Raw genomic sequence first — 21,171 nt, forward strand, 5'->3', positions numbered from 1 at the left:
GGGAAGGGTTTTGTTGGGAGGAGATTAGCTAAATGGAAAGATAAAGGAAGGGTGGGGGGACATAGCAGATAGGAATCTAATGCAGATAGGGGAAAGAAAAGAGAAAGGGGACCTGAGCGCTGTAACAGATCCATCTCCATGATGGATTGGGCACAGAGGCAGATACATAAATACACACTGACCAATAGGTTACATACTTCCCATTATTGAAGTGTTCTACATAGCAAAAAGGGTGGCTAAATGTCATGTTAAAGTTATTTTGACTGTCTATTCTAACAAGAATGGGGAAGTTCTGACCATAATCCCTTTTCTTCTGCAGTAGGATGAGAGCAGCTCTGATACCATATACACTGAGATTGTAAATGGTTCTGATTTAACTCCAAACAACTCCTCCCCTGAGTCCCCATGAACTCTATTCAAGATGAACTAGCACAAGAACATCACCATTCGATGTTCTGGGTCCATCTGTTGGCAATATCATGATGAAAACAGATTTTTAAATGCTATTTTCAATGAACTATCACACAACAACTTGTTCCAACAGTATTTCCAGTGCCTGTCTGCCTGCGTCCTACTAGAAAAAAACAACTAAGAGGGAAGAAGGTACTTCAATAGTACTGTGATGTAGAGGGGGAGAGATAGAGAAAGAAAGAGAGCCTACAGAAATAGAAAAATGGGGAGACAATTGGGAAAAGGCAAAAAAGGACAAGAAGATAATATTCTAGACATAGTACAATCTGGATTCAGGCCAGAACATGGAACTGAAACTACGATAGTGGCACTAATAGATGATCTCCAGCTGTCAATGGATGGAGGACAGACATCCATTCTCATCCTTCTGGACCTATCTGCAGCATTTGACACTGTCAGCCAGGAGATACTGCTTCTCATGTGAGAGGTGGAAATGGTGCAGGGTAATGTGTTAAAATGGTTTGAGTCATTCCTAGAGGCATGCACCCAATGAGTACTGATGAGAAACTGAACCTCTACCACTAGACCCTCACCATGGAGTCCCACAAGGATCAATTATCTCTCTAGTTCTTTTCAACATCTATGTGCAGCCAGGAGCGGAGCCAGGGTTTTTGCCACCCTAGGCGGCAGCACTCCTCCACAGTAATCGGCGGCAGCTCCTCTTCTGAAGCTGCGTTCTCAGTGGCGGGGGTCCTTCCGCTCCGGGTCTTTGGGGCACTTCGGCAGCGGGTCCCAGAGCAAGTGAAGGACTCGGCGACGAATTTCCGACGATGACCCGGAGCGGAAGAAGCCCCTCACTGCCGAAATTCCGCAGAGGGCAGCGAAATGCCGCCCCCCACATCCTGCCACCCTAGGCAACCGCCTAGGGTCGCCTAGTGGAAGCGCCAACTCTGTGTGCAGCCACTAGGTGAATTGGTAGGACAACTGAAGTGGCAGCAATATGCAGATGACACACAGCTCTACCTATCTTTCATCACATACAACCACACCACTACCACCAAGATGGACCAATGTTTGGATGGCATCAACTCATGCATGAAGAGCAGCTGAAGAGCAGCTGGCTGAAGCTGAACCCAAGCAAGAAAAAGGTGATGCTGGCGGATAGAGGAAAACATATTGCAAAGTCTGCAGCTATTGTACAATCTCCTTTGGTTGAAGGTACCAAGTCACAATTGATCAGTTCAATCCATAGTTTAAGAATAATCTTGGATTCCGTGCTGATGCTAAACTCTTATCTCACATAGCAGCAGTTGGTTAGGAGACTCAGTTTCATTCTGGTGGATGATGACCTGGACTCAGTTATTCATGTCTGTGTCACCTCTCAGTTGGACTATAGCAATGTGATGATATACCATGGCAAGAAGTCTTCAGCCTCTCTGCTCTCTCCACAAGTTTCCCATGGACTACTGAATCAAGTTCAAAGTCTAGGTCCTTATTTTCATGGCACTGCACTGCCTGGGCCCAGGTTAGCTAATAGACCACCTAAAGCTCTGAGATGAAGACTGTACTCAATAACTTTGCTCTCTGGCACAACAGAATTCTCTACAATAAGGGCAAAGCTCATTCATGTGGGAGACAGAATTTAGGTGTGGGGGAGGAGCTGATCCCAGCCTGTGGAGTGAATTCTCCAGAAACTAAAAGATTATCACAAACCTCATCACCTTCTACTCAAAATAGAAGACATTTCTTTGACCTTGCCTTCTGTAACAGACACATAGCAACGTGTCTTAAAAAAAATTAAAACAACCAAAGCAAGACACACCACTGCACATGCTTTTCTTCCCGAAGAAAGGATGAGAGAACAAACAAACAACTTGTGACATATGTTAGTCATGTTGCTTAATGCCCTACTGGAAGATGTTTAGGTACTGTAGTGATAAGCAGGTATAAGACCCTTTCATCTATTCTATACACAGAATTAGAAATATGTGGAAAAGTTTAAAGTTATGTAGACTCAACAATAATTTAAGAGAAAGTAAAATAAATAATGTACAAAATGTTATGGAATCAAGAGGACAGAAATATAGTGAGGGAAAGAGGCCTGGAAAAAGGATGAAAAGAGAACAAAAACTTGGAGGAAAACTAATGGCAGCCAAATATAGCGTTAGCATTAAACAAAGATTTTATTTGTCATTAATTCTATAACAAGAAATAGTTGTATAATTATTTTAACACATTGTACATCTCTCTGACCATCATACCAGAGGTTTTAATTTCACCATGTATAACCAAGATCTTTTTCTGGGTTCAGAAAATGTTTTGGAGCTCTCTGTTTCTCCATTTTTAATTATCTACATTTATATATTCAAAAGGTCCTTATTAGAGACAGAGTACATGCATACATACATGTGCACGCACACACAGTCAACTGTTCACAGAATCAGAAACAATTAACAAGATAGTTTATTCTGATGACCTACCTGAGGGCGTATAACTTTTACTATATTTTTAAGTGCAGTGTCTGGTGATGGAGGAGAGCAGTCAGGTGTTGGGCCTGTAGAGCTGTTTCTATGGTTACCAGTTCCTGGTGCAGTAATTGCTACCTGAGGTGCATTATCTGTGAATAAAAATAGCATTTTGATGAACCTACTATTCTAGTTCAGTATATGTCTTTTAAAATCAGAAAATACTTTTGAAAACAGAGCAATATTTCAACTTTGAAAAATTAACATTGTTGAACACAGACAGTGAGGAAAATACTGCATATTTATCCTATATTTTTAGTACATGTTTTATTTCCATTTAAGCTGGTGTATATCACCCCCTATGGTAGCTAAATATTAGTGCACACAAAATGAAAAAATATTGTTTAATTCATTTTTCTGAATGACCCATTACAGTTCCTAATACAGCTTTTATAATCAGAATAATCTAAGGCTAAATATCAACTGCAGGTCATATTGCTTTTTGTTCAGCTTTGCTGTAATAAGACCATCAAGGCACCAATTCAGTGAAGTACTTAAACATGTGTCTAATTTAAAGCATTTGTGTAGTCCCACAGAAGTCAGTGTAACTACTCACATGCTTTAAATTAGGCACATATTTAAGTGCTATGTTGGACTGAGGCCCATATGCTCCTGTGGGTTAGGGAATATTAATGTTACAGACTCACCACTGAAAATACACACATCGAAGTATGAATCCTGTTAAGAGGAGTAGGGGAGCGATGTAATAACACATTTCTAGGAAGATAAATACATATAGGGCCTGATTCTTAATTACACTAAAACACCTTTACCTTGCTCTGGCAGTGTATAGAAGCCTTAAAGTGAGTGTAAACGTAATTTACCCCTACTTAAAATCTGCTTTACAGGGCCAGAGCAGTGAAAAGCAATTTTCAGGCCTACAGTATATGTAAAACCTATGCAGTCTCTAGGGTCTGATTCTTCACTTCCAATAAAGTCAGTTTATACCACTGTAGTCATGCAAGGGGCATGAGCAAAAATATATAGTATAGTATAGTGAGCAAAAATATAGTATTCCCACTTTAAATCTTCTTCATGCTGCCAGAGCAGCATAAATTGGAAGTAGTGTAGATAAGAATCAGGCCCTTTTGTGTTTATTGGAATACCTTATATTCTTAAATACTAAATTCTACAAACAATGTATTTCAATTATACAAGCACCCTGAAAAAACCCAACAGCTCAACATTTCAGACCCTCTGTCCTTTCTCAAGGGAATAAAGCATCAGATATGTAGCTGTTTCTTATAAACAATGTCCTTATTGTAAACAGCTTTTTATTTTCACCGTATGACCAATCATCAGATGACCAATAATAATGTACCACATGGGTTTTCTCCATCAGAGAGAGAGAGAATCATTACCAATTCAACTGTAGCAAAGGGATTTTCAAGTTTAAGTATATGGTATGCAGTTTCATTAATAATAAAAAGCCTTGAATTAATTTTCTTTTGTAATATAAATTATTGCATAATTATAATGCTCTAATTTCCTTTCCCTTTCTGTTTGCTGAGAATAGGACCAAAGAAAATATTTGAAGGTTGTATTTTTTAAGAAAGCCCTAACTGTAAATACATTCAAACTAATATAAATTTCAGTGCAGCAATTCATGACAAAAGGAAGCAATTTACCCTTGAAACAGTAGGGCCAGACTCTGCTGCATCCAGTGGAAAGTGGGCTGGCAGCCGGAGAGTAAACTGACAGTGATCCAGTTATTGGTCTCTGATTCTCTGCCAGTTCCAGGAAAAGTTATAGTAGTCTGGGGACTGTGCTAGCATGCACCAGGTGCTAATGGTCCCCAAGCGTTCCAGTAACCTCCAGTGGATAATCCATGCTCCAGTCATTTTCTGTCCCTTTCCCTAACACACTAGCTGTCATAGGTAGTGTGTCATAGAAGCCATTTCTGACTCAGTGCCCACTATGAACTCCCCCATGTTAGGGGGTTGTGGTAATTTTTTGCTCCCTTTGTGACACATGAGCAGAACAAAGGAAGAGAAGCACAGCTGAGAATATGCCCCATAAGATATTTTCTTACATTAAAAATAATAACCAAAATTATTAAAAAACAATTCTAAAACAAGAGCATATATAAACATAGGCCCAGATAGATCAAAGAAACTAATTTATTTATTTTTTTGCTGATTTACATCCCAGGCAGTCCTATTAATTTCACTGAGTTGTTGCACAGGGGTGCATGTCAGCACAGAATTTAGCCATATGGTGTGATTCAGAGATTAAGAAGAGAAAGGACCATTATGATCTAATCTGACCTTCTCCATAACACATACCATTGAATCTCACCCTCTAATTTCTGCATAAAGTCCATAACTTCTGTTTGATATAGCATTCTTTTAGAAAGCTTCAGCATCTAACCACCTGATCTAGTTATGTCTTTTTCTGATAAATTAAAGCGCCATCTATTCTCAGAAATCTCTTGCTCATTTAAGTACTTGTAAATCATAACCAAATAACTTCTTAACCTTCTCTTGGAAAAAAACAAATAGATTGAGCTTCTTAAGTCTCTCACTATGAGGCACATTTTCCATGTCTCAGATTATTCTTGCAACTTTTTTTTGAACCCTTTCCAATTTTTCTACATCCTTTCTGAAGTGTGGATACCAGAACTGGATGTGGTATTCCAGTAATGGTCTCATTAATGCCATGTATAGGGGTAATGCTTCTTTCCTACTCCTTGATGCTTGATATTCCTCTGCTTATGTACCAAAGGATTACATTTGCCCTCTAAACTACAGAATTACACTGGGGGCTCATATTCAGTTGGTTACCTACCATTATCCCTAAATCCTTTTCAGTGTCACTGCATTCCAGGATATTGTCTCCACTCAATTAATTATGACCTACATTCTTTGCTCCTACATATACAACTTGCACTTGGCTGTGGTAAAAAGCATATTGTTCAAATAAACCCACTTTACCAGCCAGTCCAGATCTATATGTATAACTGAGCTCTCTCCATCATTATGTGGGAATTTTTCCAGCAATTATTTCATATTTTCTTCCAGATCATTGATACAAATATTGAACAGGACCAAGAACAAATCCTTGTGGGACCCAATTAGAAACTCTCCCAAGGATGATTATTCCACTTTTACAATTACTTTGAGATCTGTCAGTTAACCAGTATTTAATCCACTTAATCTGGATTACCTTGATTTTTGAATAGTGCTTTTTTAAAAGCAGAATGTCAGGAAGGACTAAGTCAAATGCTTCTGTGACCCTAAGTGTTACAGAAGTGTAAGTGTATTATGGCAACACAGTTACCTTATAACCTCAGTTTGTTCTATGTAATAGCAGAAAGGTGGGGACACTAATCTTCTCTGCTCCCTAGTTCACAATTTTGAGACATAATTAATATGGTCATCCAGATATCTTGTTCACGTAAAAAAATTGTTTAGTTCTCAGTATACACTAACATGTCTCTAACAAAGAAAACATACAAGAATTAATACCATAATTAATCTTTTCATAAGAAAATAAGGTTGGGAATTAATTTCTTCATCCGTACCTTTCATTTAGACAATTGCAAGATAAATACCCAAGCGATTCAAATCGTTGCAACATCTGTTCAAATATACCATGACCTTTAGGATAAAATAAAACTTGGATTATGTGGTGTATTTAATTAAATGCCCTTCTAATAGCATTTAATATTTAGCTGGATGTTTCTTTGGGAGCCAAAATGGATGCCTACAGTTGGGCTTCTATGTTCATATTAAGGTACCTAAATAAGTTGTGCTTGATTTTCAAAAGTACTGGGTACCCATCAGCTCTCATATTCTTGAGTAATTTAGGAGCTGAGATATAGGCGCTCAGTCTTTTGAAAATCTTGGCCACTATCTCCAAAGGTCTAACTGAAGATGGAACTTACTTATTATTACGACAATGATAAACAATATGAGAAATATTTCTGACCCTTTTCTAGAGTTTACAGGCTACCAGGAGATCAACAGGAAATAAAAGCCATGGGAGGGAATGGAGGTCTCATTCATACTAGTGGTGACTGCTTAGTGTTTACACCTACTAGGGTTGCTTATATCTAGGAAAATTTACATTTGTCCCCAAAAAATTATAAAAAGCAGAATGACAAAAATCAAAAATAGCTTGCCTTCTTTATTACAGCTGCAAACTATGTTGTTCTCCCCTTGCTATGTAAATGAACTGTTACACATGAAAAGAAAACATCAACACATTAATGGTTTAATTAGAATTATAAAGAAATCAGGCAAGTGGAAACCAGACCTTACAACTTCAATTAAAACATGAATTCACTGATGCCTGTGTCCTTTTATGTGCTACAATATTAGAAGAAAGAAAACTTATTGTATGAACAGTAGTACACAAAGTATTAATGTAATTTATACAGAAGCAGTTTTTTATTTTCATTCCATTATTCATGTACTTGGGGGAACAACTGTACATTGAAAATCTCCTGACCCAGAAGGTCATTCTCATCTTTGCCAAGTATTTCAAGATAACTAAATGACAGATAGCATTGCACTCATATAGTGCCTATTTATTATATTGTTAATTATTATTATTAAGTAGGCAACAAGTATGCCAGTACCAAGCAGAATGCTAGGCCCTTTCTAAAACACAATGCTGCACTTGAGTATTCCTGAATCTACTGTTTAAAAAAATGCCTATCCAATTCAGTAAATATTTGACAAACAACATTGCTAAAATCAGACACTCTCCACAGCTTTGTACTGATGTTTTTAAATATAGCATCTTGGGGCCAGAGGTGTGCTGTTTTAGTGACACAAATCAGATGTAAATATGGTTTAGCTGGTAGCAGGTTTCCAGCTGTTTTGTGTCACACTGACTCTGGAGTTGTATAAAACAACTAAAGTATATTGGTGAATCTGGCCATATATGTTTTGTGTACATTTTAGATCGCATCTGAATTTTAGATTTAGAAATTACATATTCCTGATACTCAGCATGTTGCAGAACAAAGGCAGTCATAAGATTTTTTTAAAAATTAAAAAAAAAGAAAATAACCACACTAGCGCTGAAAAGATTTTATCACAAACTTTCGCCTTAATGATTTGCAACACAATTATCTGAATAGTGCTATAGGAATTGAGTACAAAAATTACCACTATTTTATGAAGTCATTGACAAAGCACAGTGAAGGCTAAAATGAAACCACTCCCTTCAATAATGAAGGCTTCCATAGACATCAATGAATTGCACATTCAGCTATGAAGGGAAAATGAGTAAAATTATGACTTCAGTGCACCAGTGATTAAAAAGAACAGGATTCTGCACTCAAACAAAACTATGTTTAAAAATGTGTTTTACCTGGAAAAAAAAATGGTGGGAGTCCCATACAACATGGGCTCGATTTATCCCTTGGGATCCATTAGGCAAGCCAGATTGCTGTTACCAGCAATAGTAAGCACCTTGGAATGGAGACACAGTGGCCCAAGCCACTGAAGATGCTGGAGCCAGCAAGCACAGGCTCAAAATTGGGCAGAGCAGTTCCCAAACTGGTGGAAGTTTCACTGATTCAGTACCTCCTCCAGGCAGACTCCACCGGTGCGGGGCTTCAGACTTAAAAGCTGTCCTTCCTTAGCAGAACCCCATAGGTGAATCCTCATCCTCCCCTCACCATCAATGCATAGCTACCCCCAGGGTACAAAACTCAGAATTAAAGATGGGGACAAATTACATATTTTAGGATCTAAAGACACCAGAAACATTACTCAAGAAAATGCAAAAAGAGCACATTGAAGACTCAGGCATAGCATCAGTGAGTAGCTAAACTCGATATGTGGGAAGAACAGGTTGCACCAAACTACATGTATTTGTTCTCTTGAATTTCTTTTGTTTCCTATGTACTTAAACCTGAATTAGCATTGTTCCTAGTTGGATAGTAAATATATAGCTGCAACTGTTTTGTTGAAAGCACTTGTAGCTATAACCAGCTTGGTATTGGATCTGGTAGCTATTTTGAGATAGTGTTTGGAATTAATTACTAGTGAAGTGCATTCCAGTGGCAGCAGGGAGTCTGGTTAGTTGTTTCTGCATCATCTGTGAGAGTTTGGGTATGATGATTATCAACTTTTTATTTCCTCTCATCACCCACCTGCAAAAATAGACCTTGCAATTTTTTCAAATTTGCATAACCCTAGCAGTGCCAGACAACGGTCTGGAAAGACCTCTCTCATTAAGTACTAATGAGAGATGATTGTTCATTTTCACTATTTCCTGAATAATCTTTTGGTACTCTGCCTCTGCAAGCAGTAGATGCCTAATAGAACTTTCCAAAACAATGCTACAGTTATTTATCCTATATTTGTTTTTTGTAACCTCAAAATTATGAGTGTTTTGCACTGGCTTTTGCATGTTTACATGGCATGTTTGCAGTGTCTACAACTGACATTTTATAACCTTGCACATTTTCCTTGTCTCTGTATTCTAGTTTTAGCTTTCTAGAAGGTGAATGAAGAGCACAGAATGTGCTTACAGATGCCAAAATGTTTGATTACATCACTAATTAATTAAAAAATAGAACATCCTATTGATATTGTATTGCAAAACGTCCCCCAAAGAGAACAATCTAGGATTTTACTGGGGACTGATTGTGCTCATATTTATGTTAATAGCAAAACTCCCCTTTCCTGCAGTGGGAGCAGGACTGGGCCATTGAATTCTACCCTGTATATAGTATAATATTTTGCAAAGTGCATATATAGATAAACTTTGTTGTTCTGAAAGCATTGATGAGGTATGCTTTATTTGCAGTCCATTTCAGAATGCAACCAGAGATATGTCATCTGAGTCAGCCATCCTAATCTACTTTAGCAGAGTTGATAGTAGCCTCCAATGATTGCTGTTGGTAATCAGCAAACTTCAGCAGTCTTGAAAGTAAGAGTCTGAAGTATTCGCCTATATCCAGTCTGCTGTATAACTGCGCAATGTAGTTTCCAGACAACATTACATATGTACAACCAGGGCCGTAGCAACAAAGAACGTGGCCCCTTCCAAACATATGTCTGGGCGGGGCCCCTTACAATGCAGAAACTGGAGTGTGGTATTTATTTTGCCACTTTTAGGGGCCCCCTTCCTTGCGGGGCCCCCTCTGGTCGGAGGGTACGGAGGGCGCTCGCTACGCCTCTGTGTACAACCTTCATTCTGTGTTAACAAGTATCAGTTATCGAATAAAACTCCTTCTAAAAACACTGCAATTATAAAATAAACCAAACATTTGGAAGCTTGAAAGTTCTAAAATAAGGATGAAATTCAATAACAACTAAGCGTTTCAAAGTCTGGTAACTATTGGTTAAGGTTGAGATATTCACGTTATAGTTAAGTGTCAGCTACCTTAATTCTGATTTTGACTTTACATATCATTATTTTAATATTTTTTGTATAAGTATTCACAGTGAGGTTTTGTTTCATATTAAAAATGCATAAGGGGTCTTGTGGTACTTTGGTTAATTGTGCATTGGTATACTGGTTAAGTGTAAGGGGTTGTTGTACACGTACAGGGATAGCCACTGATACATAGTCAAAATTAACATAATTTGTTGATTCTGTACTACGAATTTCATGGCAACATATAAGTTGACATATCAGATCAAACCGGTGGTCCATCTAGCTCAGTATTCTCTCTCTTACATTGGCCAGGACAAGATGCTTCAGAGGAAGATGAAAGAAATACTGTTAGTTGTCAGTTTATGATATTAAAGCATGAGTGTTTATAGCAATGATAAAAAATACCTAATGTATCTGTGGATGTACGCATTACCTATCTAAATATACAAGCTTTTTAAAAAATCTAGAATTTTAAGTATTTTTATAATTAACATCCTAGTAAGATTTTCTCACAGGTTTTACAATTTTAATTCTGTTTTAAGATTTTTTTCCTGGGAATTTCCTTAGTCTTTTTTCTTTTTTATAGATATGCCAAGAACAAAACAGTCCATGTAATGTATAACTTTCTCTACCAGGTTAGTAAATGTAAATTAAACAACATCATATACTAGCTAACATTGCTGTACTCTCGTCAAATTTATCTTCTGCTTAGTAGAACAGCAGCATAATTTCTTAAACTCTAGGTCTTCAGAATCTTTTAAGTCCTTCAACCCAGTGAAGTAAGCTCCGGATTTAAGGAATTCTGTAGGCTGTACCAGTGGATTTTGTAAAGTTCAAAGCCAAACCAAGGAAGTTAAAAGACTAAAATCTAGAAGTGAACCTTGGAGACGTTTAAAAATTCTTCACATCAACTAGTGGAGTTTACAGTCTCCCACTGAGGCCGCAGACTATATGAAGTCTGCATAAAGCTCAGGGATTTTTAAGTGCTGCAAAAATCTATAGCAAATAATTTAAAAATTAACTTTCAAAACCTGCAAAATACTCAAAGGCATCATCTCCAGTGACAGAAAATTAAATCAAATGCAGAATTCTTAGATAAACTTTTTTTTTTTTTTTTTGAGTTACATGACCTGATTCTTTAGTCTGTTAAGGCTGCTTTGCCAGCGGGGGGCCTGGTTCCTTGAAGCAAAGGGTACTTAAACCTGGTGGATCCAGGGAGCAGAGATTCCCCCATCATAGGTGAATCCTCCAGTGATGTAGAGCCACAGTGGCAGATCCTATCCACTCACCACATGCAGTTACCAGGATAGGGAGTGTTCCTGTCCCCCAAGACAGAGGAAGCATATGTAGGAGCTGGATTTTATAATGTACTATGAGAATTAATGACAGGTTTCAGAGTAGCAGCCGTGTTAGTCTGTATCCGCAAAAAAAAGAACAGGAGTACTTGTGGCACCTTAGAGACTAACAAATTTATTAGAGCATAAGCTTTCGTGGACTACAGCCCACTTCTTCGGATGCCACAAGTACTCCTGTTCTTCTTTTTATGAGAATTAATGTATGATTTGATTTCATCCTGTCAGCCACCCTTTTTGAATAGCAGAAAGGAATGACAGACCAGAACAATCCTTATGACTAATTATGGTCATCCTTTTGTTTCAGAATAAATTATAAAGCTACTATGGTTTCCTATATGTATTACAAATTGGGACGTAAGAGACAGGATTCTCTATTGTGTCTATGTTAAGTAGCTTAGAGGAACATTGAAGGCCTGGGTCTCAATGTAAATTGGCTTGGTTATTGATTGTAAAACTTAGCAAGGTTTAATTTGCAATGCCCTTTTGCTCAATATAAAATACTACTGTTTGTATTCTCAATCTGTTTGTGTGAATGAGGAATGTATGCATTAGAAAAAGATAAGGTGTGAAGGCCATTGTTATAGCCAGAGTCAAGGAAGAAGGAGTGAAGAAACTTAAAGGACATCAAAGAATCATCAACACGCATCCATAAGGAAGGGCAGATTGACGACCCTGAGGTAAAGGCTGGCACCCCTAAAGACAATTGATTAAATCGGAACAAAGAACAGGATGACCTTCTCGGAGGTGTATTGGAATGTTTACACCAATTAAGAAGTAACCGGTCACAAAGTGACACAGCAGAATCCATAGGCTTCAACAGAGAAGAAATCCTATAAGAACAGGGTGCTTTGCCATAGGACTTTGGGTTTGTCTTGCCACACTCCAGAAGCATCAGATCGCGACCGATAGAACCCCTCTCCCCTCTGCGACCAATCTGGGTGGCCACTAGATTGATCCAGACTCTGGACTGGTAACTATAAACATCACTGCAGGATTGTGTATGTGTGTGTCTAAAAAGCATACCCTGAAACCTATGCTAACTGTGGTATTCTCAATAAACATTGTGTATTTACCTTCCTCTATAAAGATCCCGTGTGCTTTGTATGAGCATAACACATACGTATCCCCTCCAAACCTCTGGCCATGCACAGTTTAGCCAGACTAGAGACATTGGCTTACAATGTTGCAAAAAATATTTTTTTTTACCAAAACGAAATGCCTCTGATTTTTTCAAACTGTCACATCTTATCATTTTGCCCAACGTTACCAAAATTTTCTCCTTTGCCAGAGGATCATACATGAGAAATTTCAGACAGACCACTTGAATTCTGTCAAAGTCACAGAGAATGGAAGGAGAAGATGGTCAAATCAAGCTTATAATGAAAACCTAACTACAACCTTGACTATAAAGAAACTATTATTTCTCTTTAGATGGTGAAATACCAGGTTTGGTCAAGACCTGCTGTGGGCATTGCACTAGCCGCCCCTATTTTAGTGGGACTGGGAAGGAATTTTTCCCTTACCACCAGATTGGCTTAGGTGGAGTTGGGTTTTTTTTGCCTTCCCCACAGCAGGTTCAGGAAGGGCTTTGTTCATGCCTGGCATGGCATGAAGGGTGGTAGGCTGTATGTCACAACTCATTATAGAAGTGGGGCAGATGTCCAGTGCAACACTTTTCTTCAACATTACTAAATGGGTCTAAGACTAGCATATCAATTTAGTTAAGGTTTAGCCTGCTCTACATACAATTTTTCAACCAGGAGAACTATTCCAGCTAGGGAAGTGACTTCTTCTGAAAGAGTTATACCATTACATCATCTAGTGTGGGTACAATTGTACAGATAAAAAGGTGACATGCCACTATAGTTTATTTCCCTTCTTAACTAGGGTTGCCACCTTGGTGGTTTTTGACTGGTGTGGCTGGCTTTTTTTTTATGGCCTTGCCAGCTGCTGGTCCAAAGATGTTTTATGCCAGTTGGTTTATGTGTTGTTGTTTGTTTTGCACTGTTACCAGGTATTATTTTGCTGTGCGGCTGGATGGCTGTGCGTGCAGTAATCTTGTAACTCTTGTTGCAAGTGTCACAGCTGCTAGCGCACTGTGGCTGCCAGGCCAGCATCTGCGTCACTCTCTGCATGTACACACACACATACATCACTCAAAGCTCTTCCAATAAGTGGGAGGGAATGGTATGTGGATGAGAAAGGGAGGAGCAGGGTTTGCTTAGCTCGACTAGAATTATTTTATTACTGGATGCTTTAGGTACCACCTCTCCGGAAGGGTGGGCTCCGCTGCATGGGCTAATATGATGTACTATGTAAACCAAGGGTGAACAAACTATGGCCCGCGCACCACACCTGGCCCACCAGCTCATTTAATCCGTCCCTCGAGCTGCAGCTGGGGAGTGGGGTTGGGCGCTGCTCCATGCATTCCGTGGCTCCATGCAGCTCCCAGAAGCAGTGGCATGTCCCCCCTCCAGCTCCTACATTTAGGGGCAGCCAGGGAGCTCCGTGCGCTGCCCCCGCACCAAGCGCCACCCCTGCAGCTCCCATTGGCCGGGAACTGCAGCCAATGGGAGCTGCAGGGGCAGCGCCTGTGGATGGGGCAGCCCGCAGAGCAGCCTGGCTGCACCTCTGCGTAGAAGCCGGAGGGGGGACATGCCGTTGCTTCCAGGAGCTGCTAGAGGTAAGCACTGCCCAGAGCCTGCACCCCTGAGCCCCTCCCATGCCCAACCCACTGCCCCAGTCCTGATCCACCTCCCACCCTCCGAACCCTCAATCCCAGCCTGGAGCACGCTCCTGCACCCCAAACCTCTCATCCCCTGCCCCACCCCAGAGCCTGCACTCCCAGCCGGAGCGCCCACCCTCCCACACCCCAACCCTCTGCCCCAGCCTGGAGCCCCCTACTGTACCCTGAATTCCTCATTTCTGGCCCTACCCCAAGCCCTCACCCCTCTTCCCATGCCCGAGCCCCATCCCTGATCCCCCTCCCACCCTCTGAACCCCTCGGTCCCAACCTGGAGCACCCTTCTACACCCCAAATGGCTCATCCCCAGCCCCACTCTACAGCCCACAACTCCAGCCGGAGACCTCAGCTCCCCCCCCACACCTCAACCCCCTGCCCCAACCTGGAGCCCCCTCCCACACCTTGGATGCCTCATTTCTGGCCCCACCTCAGAGCTTGCACCCCCAGCCAGAGCCCTCACCTCCTCCTGCACCCCAGCCCCAATTACACAAGCATTCATGGCCCACCATAGAATTTCCATTCCCAGATGTGGCTCTCGGGCCAAAAAGTTTGCCCACCCCAATGTAAATGGTAGTACAGACTGGTGCAGAGCAAAGGGAATGATCTTTTTGAAGATCCTGAAAAACACATTTCCTCTGATGTGCTCTCAGAAGGGTTATCCCACATTAGCACAATTTAGAGAGACATTCTGGGGAGAAAGGAGATGCTGATTAACTTTTTATTCTGTCTGAAGTTGCTAATGATTCCATCTAGTAAAAATATTCTGCATCTATAATAACACAGTAGCATCCCCATGCTCTCCCTTCTGCATGATATTCCTTGTGCAATCAAAATTTTCTCATGAAGTGGCCTCAGCCTGTATTTTTTGCACACCTAAGCCTACCACTGAAATCAGTGGGAGTTTTGGGTGTGCAATAAATGCAAAAATCTGGTTCATGACTTTTTATTGTGTAAAATAAAAGTGATAAAAAAAATGAAACGTAGGGAAAGAAAGGGAAGAAACAGAGTTTTCTGGTTGCAAACTGCACATTGCCATCAGGAATAGCAGATGCAGCAAGGGAGAGAGAAACAGAGAAAATGGAAGTAAACAAGATTTGTTATTACTGAACTTAAAATAAAATAGTTTTTTTTTTTTACAAGATATAACACTGATTTCCTTCATTGGGAACCAATGTGCTTTTAAACCAAGTCACCAACACTAGACAAAACAAATAAATCTGTTCATTATGCACAGAAGTGGTTCATTGCTGTAACACTGGTCTACAATTTTTGAGAAGTTGTCTGCTTCAGAGATAAAATGTGCTATTTATTATGTATTTTGATGTGCTGAATACAAATATGACAATTAAAACAACTGATTGGCTACTGTTTCTAAGATATTTAAGTTTTTACATTTTATGTCTATGTATATTGTGTAGATAGTAGAGTTTTAATCATAAATTGTAAACCTAGGTCTTTTCATGTGTTCATGGTTGCTTTACATGATAATATTTCACCTGTCCTGTTTATGTAACACTTTAAAAATCAGCAAAAGGGTTATATCAATAAAATTTATTATGAAACAAAAGGCAAAAAACTATTATGTACATAGTTTAGTCCTAGTCAGTGTCTACTCGGCGCTTCTTGGCTTGTCTCTTGTATTCATTAAATGGAGCATCTCTTGTCACTGTCCAGCAATAGTCTGCAAGCATTGATGGGCTCCATTTGCCCTGATAGCGTTTCTCCATTGTTGCAATGTCCTGGTGAAATCGCTCGCCGTGCTCGTCACTCACTGCTCCGCAGTTGGGTGGAAAAAAATCTAGATGAGAGTGCAAAAAATGTCTCTTTAGTGACATGTTGCAACCAAGGCTTTTGTATGCCTTGAGGAGGTTTTCCACCAACAACGTGTAGTTGTCTGCCTTGTTGTTTCCGAGAAAATTTATTGCCACTAACTGGAAGGCTTTCCATGCCGTTTTTTCCTTGCCACGCAGTGCATGGTCAAATGCATCATCTCGAAGAAGTTCACGAATCTGAGGACCAACAAAGACACCTTCCTTTATCTTAGCTTCACTTAACCTTGGAAATTTTCCACGGAGGTACTTGAAAGCTGCTTGTGTTTTGTCAATGGCCTTGACAAAGTTCTTCATCAGACACAGCTTGATGTGTAAGGGTGGTAACAAAATCTTCCTTGATTCAACAAGTGGTGGATGCTGAACACTTTTCCTCCCAGGCTCCAATGACTGTCGGAGTGGCCAATCTTTCTTGATGTAGTGGGAATCTCTTGCACCACTGTCCCATTCGCAGAGAAAACAGCAGTACTTTGTGTATCCAGTCTGCAGACCAAGCAAGAGAGCAACAACCTTCAAATCGCCACAAAGCTGCCACTGATGTTGGTCATAGTTTATGCACCTCAAAAGTTGTTTCATGTCGTCATACGTTTCCTTCACATGGACTGCATGACCAACTGGAATTGATGGCAAAACATTGCCATTATGCAATAAAACAGCTTTAAGACTCGTCTTCGATGAATCAATGAACAGTCTCCACTCATCTGGATCGTGAACGATGTTGAGGGCTGCCATCACACCATCAATGTTGTTGAGGCTACAAGATCACCTTCCATGAAGAAGAATGGGACAAGATCCTTTTGACGGTCACGGAACATGGAAATCCTAACATCACCTGCCAGGCGATTCCACTGCTGTAGTCTGGAGCCCAACAGCTCTGCCTTACTCTTGGGTAGTTTCAAATCCCTGACAAGATCATTCAGTTCACCTTGTGTTATGAGGTGTGGTTCAGAGGAGGAGGATGGGAGAAAATGTGGGTCCTGTGACATTGATGGTTCAGGACCAGCTATGCAACGCCCCTCCTCCTTACACAATTTTGGCCCCAACAGAACAAACTGGAACCTTGTTAAATTAAAATAAATTAGAGACAAAATATACAGTTTTACTACTGTTACTAATCATGATATCAGATAAGATTTTAAGACATTATCCTCCATATACCTGCTCTAACTTACAATTAACCATCAGTTTTATATCTGTTTAAATTACATAAAGAATAATGATTGAGAGGCTTTTTAAAAATGCAGTTATATTATTGAATACACTAAACTGGTTTGTATAGTACCTCTGCATTTCATCCCTAATTAAAATGAACTAGCAAAAGAACTTAACTAATAGCTATTTAATAAAAAAGTAAATCTGATAAAAAGCATTTATGTAAAAACTCTAAAATATAGAGAACCTCAAAAACAATTACATGTCTCTGAATCACTTCCTTGATTTGAAAAAGTGGCTTCGTTGAACAGAGTGCAGTCAAAGTCTACAACAAAATCATTCTGCATAGTAATCACACTTGGGTGAATGAAGCCCAGTTCTGGTCAGAATTTATGCATGTTGATGAGGGAAAAAAATTATACTTTCACTACTTAGTGCCTAAAACTGTTCAAATCTACCCTGAAAGCTATGTTTCCTTTGATTGTTGTTTAATGGATAATAATAATAAATAATGAATCACAATGGAATGTTTAACAATATGTCAGATTGACATTTTTGTTGGTAAAAGAAAGACTGTCAGTACTATGGAAATGGAATGATCATTCTACCCATATAAAACTATGTTTATGGGCACACATTGGGATAGTTGCACACCCACGTGTTTTGATAATTGGTTGCATGAGTGCCATTAAAGGTTCTTACTTCATTTCTACGTTTATTACCTTTGGGAAAATGCTACAGTACTTTTAGGAATAACGCTTTTTGCGCAGCGTAGCACATACGTGGAGGAGCATGTTAAGCAGAGTCATTAGAACATAACACATCTTAATTACCCACACAAAACTACATTAAAAGAATGTTAAGGTTGCAGAGTCAAGCACTTAAAAGTTAGGAAATGCCAGAATTAAAACAGCCTCTGCAACCTTAATTTGGTCCCTGTGCACAAATGCATTATGATACAGGCTTTAATTATATGATCACATACTATTTTTTCCACAGGATCCTGCCTCATTCAATGCATTCAGTGGAAGGTGAGAAAGAGTAACAAATGAGCACTTATTTAGCACAAAATGAAGATTTCAAGCACAAAATTAGTTAAGGTACCAAGGGAGGTGAAGAGAAGAAATTATTTAAATTGCCTGTACACCAATGCTCAGAGTCTGTGTAGTAAACAAGAGAAATTTAAATTGCTCATTTATGAGCAAATTTCATTCAACATAGTCGGTATTACTGAAACTTAATGGGAAGATGCTGATGATTGGAACATTAAAATCACTGGTTATAACCTAGCAAATGAGTGAACAAAAGGGGAAGGGAATGACAGTCTATATAAAAAATGGGATTACCTGTTTCCATGTTCCTGATAACTCAGAAGCAGGTGACCTTGAATGCTTATGGATCTATTTTCTAACATATGAAGCACAAGATGGGATACTTGATGTCTGCTACAGACTACCAAATCACACTAGATAATAGGATGCTGGGCTCTATAAACACCCTTCTATAATGTGTAGGGGGGAAAAGCTGTTATTATGGGGGACTACAATCTGAGTGACACAGTCTGGAGATCTCATGCTACCAGTACTAAAAACGTCCTTGGAATTTCTAAAGTTTATAGTTAACATCCCTCTGAGGATCATTACCTTGCAGTGGTGGAGGGGCTTGCATGTTCCAACGAATCCTAGGGCTATGTCTTCTGGAGCCTTGTGCTCCTGGTAGGGTCACCCTAGGCAAACAGGTCTGGGGAGAGGTTCCATACTAAAAACAATCCACTTCAAGACACTCATAAAAGCCCCAAAATGGGGCTAGGGATACCGGGACCTACCCCGGGGGTGGTGTCAGGTGAGTGTCTGGGGTTGGGCCACCCACGTAACTCAGCAACGCACAGCCAGAAAAGTGGACATGGACCCATCTCGTGGGCTCACCACCCGCGAACTGAATGGTGAGGGTCAGGTGTGATGCCAGAATGACAGCAAGAGGGACAGACCACAACAGACTGGTCCTCTGCAAGGAAACTGGCCCCAGGGCACCTGATAAGGATGCCCCCTGGGAGGCTTCTGTTGGAACTCTATCAGGCACGTCCCACTGGGCGGAGGCCCAGAGGCTGACCCAGGACATGCAGGAGGAATTATATCTCCCAGCTGGCCTGGGAATGCTGGGGAATCCCCAGGAGAAGCCAGAACCTGCAGTAGAGGAAAAGGAGGTCTGGTCCCTACTCTCCATGCTACCACCACGACCCTCACCAGGAAAAGTGGCAAAAAGGAAAAAGAAGAAGATAGAAAACGGTTAACTAATTCAAGAAGTGTTGCATCCAATATGAGGGAATTTTTTTATTACACCTCAGCTTGACAGATAAAGAGGAATTAATCACAATAACTAAAAAATCAGTGGTTCCTTAGGTTCAAGTGATCATGACTTGATATATTTGTTATGAGGAAACAGAATGAAGTCCCAACATATATATATATATATATAAATACACACACACACACAGAGACACTCTTGGTACTTTAAATGGGCTAATTACAAAGCTGAAAATGATTATGGGCCAAATCAGGTAGAAGAAAATATTTAAACATAAAAATGTGAATGATAAATTGGGAACTGTTTAAGAACAATTTACTAAATACCCAAAAGCCACAATCCAACTATTGTGAAAGAAGGTACACTAGTTTAAAAAACAAAACAAAAAATCAGCGTGGCTTAATGAGGACGTGAAAGCAGCATTTAAAAAAATAAAAATATATAACAAATGGGAAAAGGGGGAGCTGATTATAATGAATAGAAATTAGAAGCTAGTAATTGTAGAAAATTTATAAAAGAAGCAAAAGGACACAAGATGAACTCTATAGCCAGCAGAGTTAAGGACAATAGGAAGCCAGTTTTTAAGTATATTAGGAACAAAAAGAATTATAGCAATGATACTGGTCCATTTACTAGATGGCAATGGGAAAAAAACAGATTGTCACCATTGCTACCTGATGAACCTCACTGCCTGACTAGTTCAGGTAGTTCCACAGTCATAAACACATGCCAGGCTGTTTATCCTTCACCAAGGTGTGCATTTATTTCCCTCTTACATCCCCATAATATGAAACACAGACTTATAACAAGAACAAACTTCCCTGCAGCACCCTCTGAGATTCCTTCTCAGCTCCTTCCTCAGCCCGCTTTGATTCCTGTTTCCTCTCCTGATAGTCTCTCCAATTACCTTGTTAACCCAGTGATTGACACACAGGTGCTCACAATCCCCCAAGAGAAAGTATATAATTGCCCTCAGCTCAGCCTGAAGCCTTCTCCAGGCTGCCGCATTATCAGTGATCAGGGTGTGGCTGATAGCACCCTATCACACAGATGATACAGTCACATCATGAAAATGAAACTTTCGATTCCAACAGTAACTCATAAGGCTATTAAACAGTAGCAACTAAAGTTACACATTTAAAATCAACAAGTCTGGTTAATTTGTATCCAAGAGTTTTAAAAGAGCTGGCCAAAAGCTCTCTGGACCATTAATACTGATTTTAATAAGTCTTGAAACACTTGGGGAAATTCCAGAGGACTGGAAAAAAACGAATATTGGCACAGTTAAAAAGGGAAAGCAGGATGACCTGAGTAATTATAGGGCTGGCAGCCTGACATTTATCCCAGGCAAAATAATGGAATTGTTGATATGCAACTTTATTAATAAAGAACTAAAGAAGGGTAGTATAATTAATGGAAATTAGCATGGGTTTTATGGAAAACAGATATTGTCAAGCTAACTTGATAAAAATAAATAGTGATGTAATAGACTTCTGTAAGGCATTTGACTT

At 39.8% G+C, this 21,171-nt stretch overlaps 1 protein-coding gene across 1 annotated transcript in view; it reads right to left on the minus strand.

Moving 5' to 3' along the window:
- Nucleotides 1-21,171, minus strand: part of ANKS1B (ankyrin repeat and sterile alpha motif domain containing 1B) — a 757,754-nt gene that overhangs the window by 426,940 nt on the left and 309,643 nt on the right. Inside the window, exon 11 of the mRNA XM_034778452.1 lies at nt 2,892-3,028. Coding sequence (XP_034634343.1) covers nt 2,892-3,028 — 137 coding nt within the window. The remainder of the gene's footprint in view (nt 1-2,891; nt 3,029-21,171) is intronic.

Source organism: Trachemys scripta, chromosome 1 (assembly GCF_013100865.1).
Source record: "Trachemys scripta elegans isolate TJP31775 chromosome 1, CAS_Tse_1.0, whole genome shotgun sequence".
Classification (NCBI taxonomy): Eukaryota; Metazoa; Chordata; order Testudines; family Emydidae; genus Trachemys; species Trachemys scripta.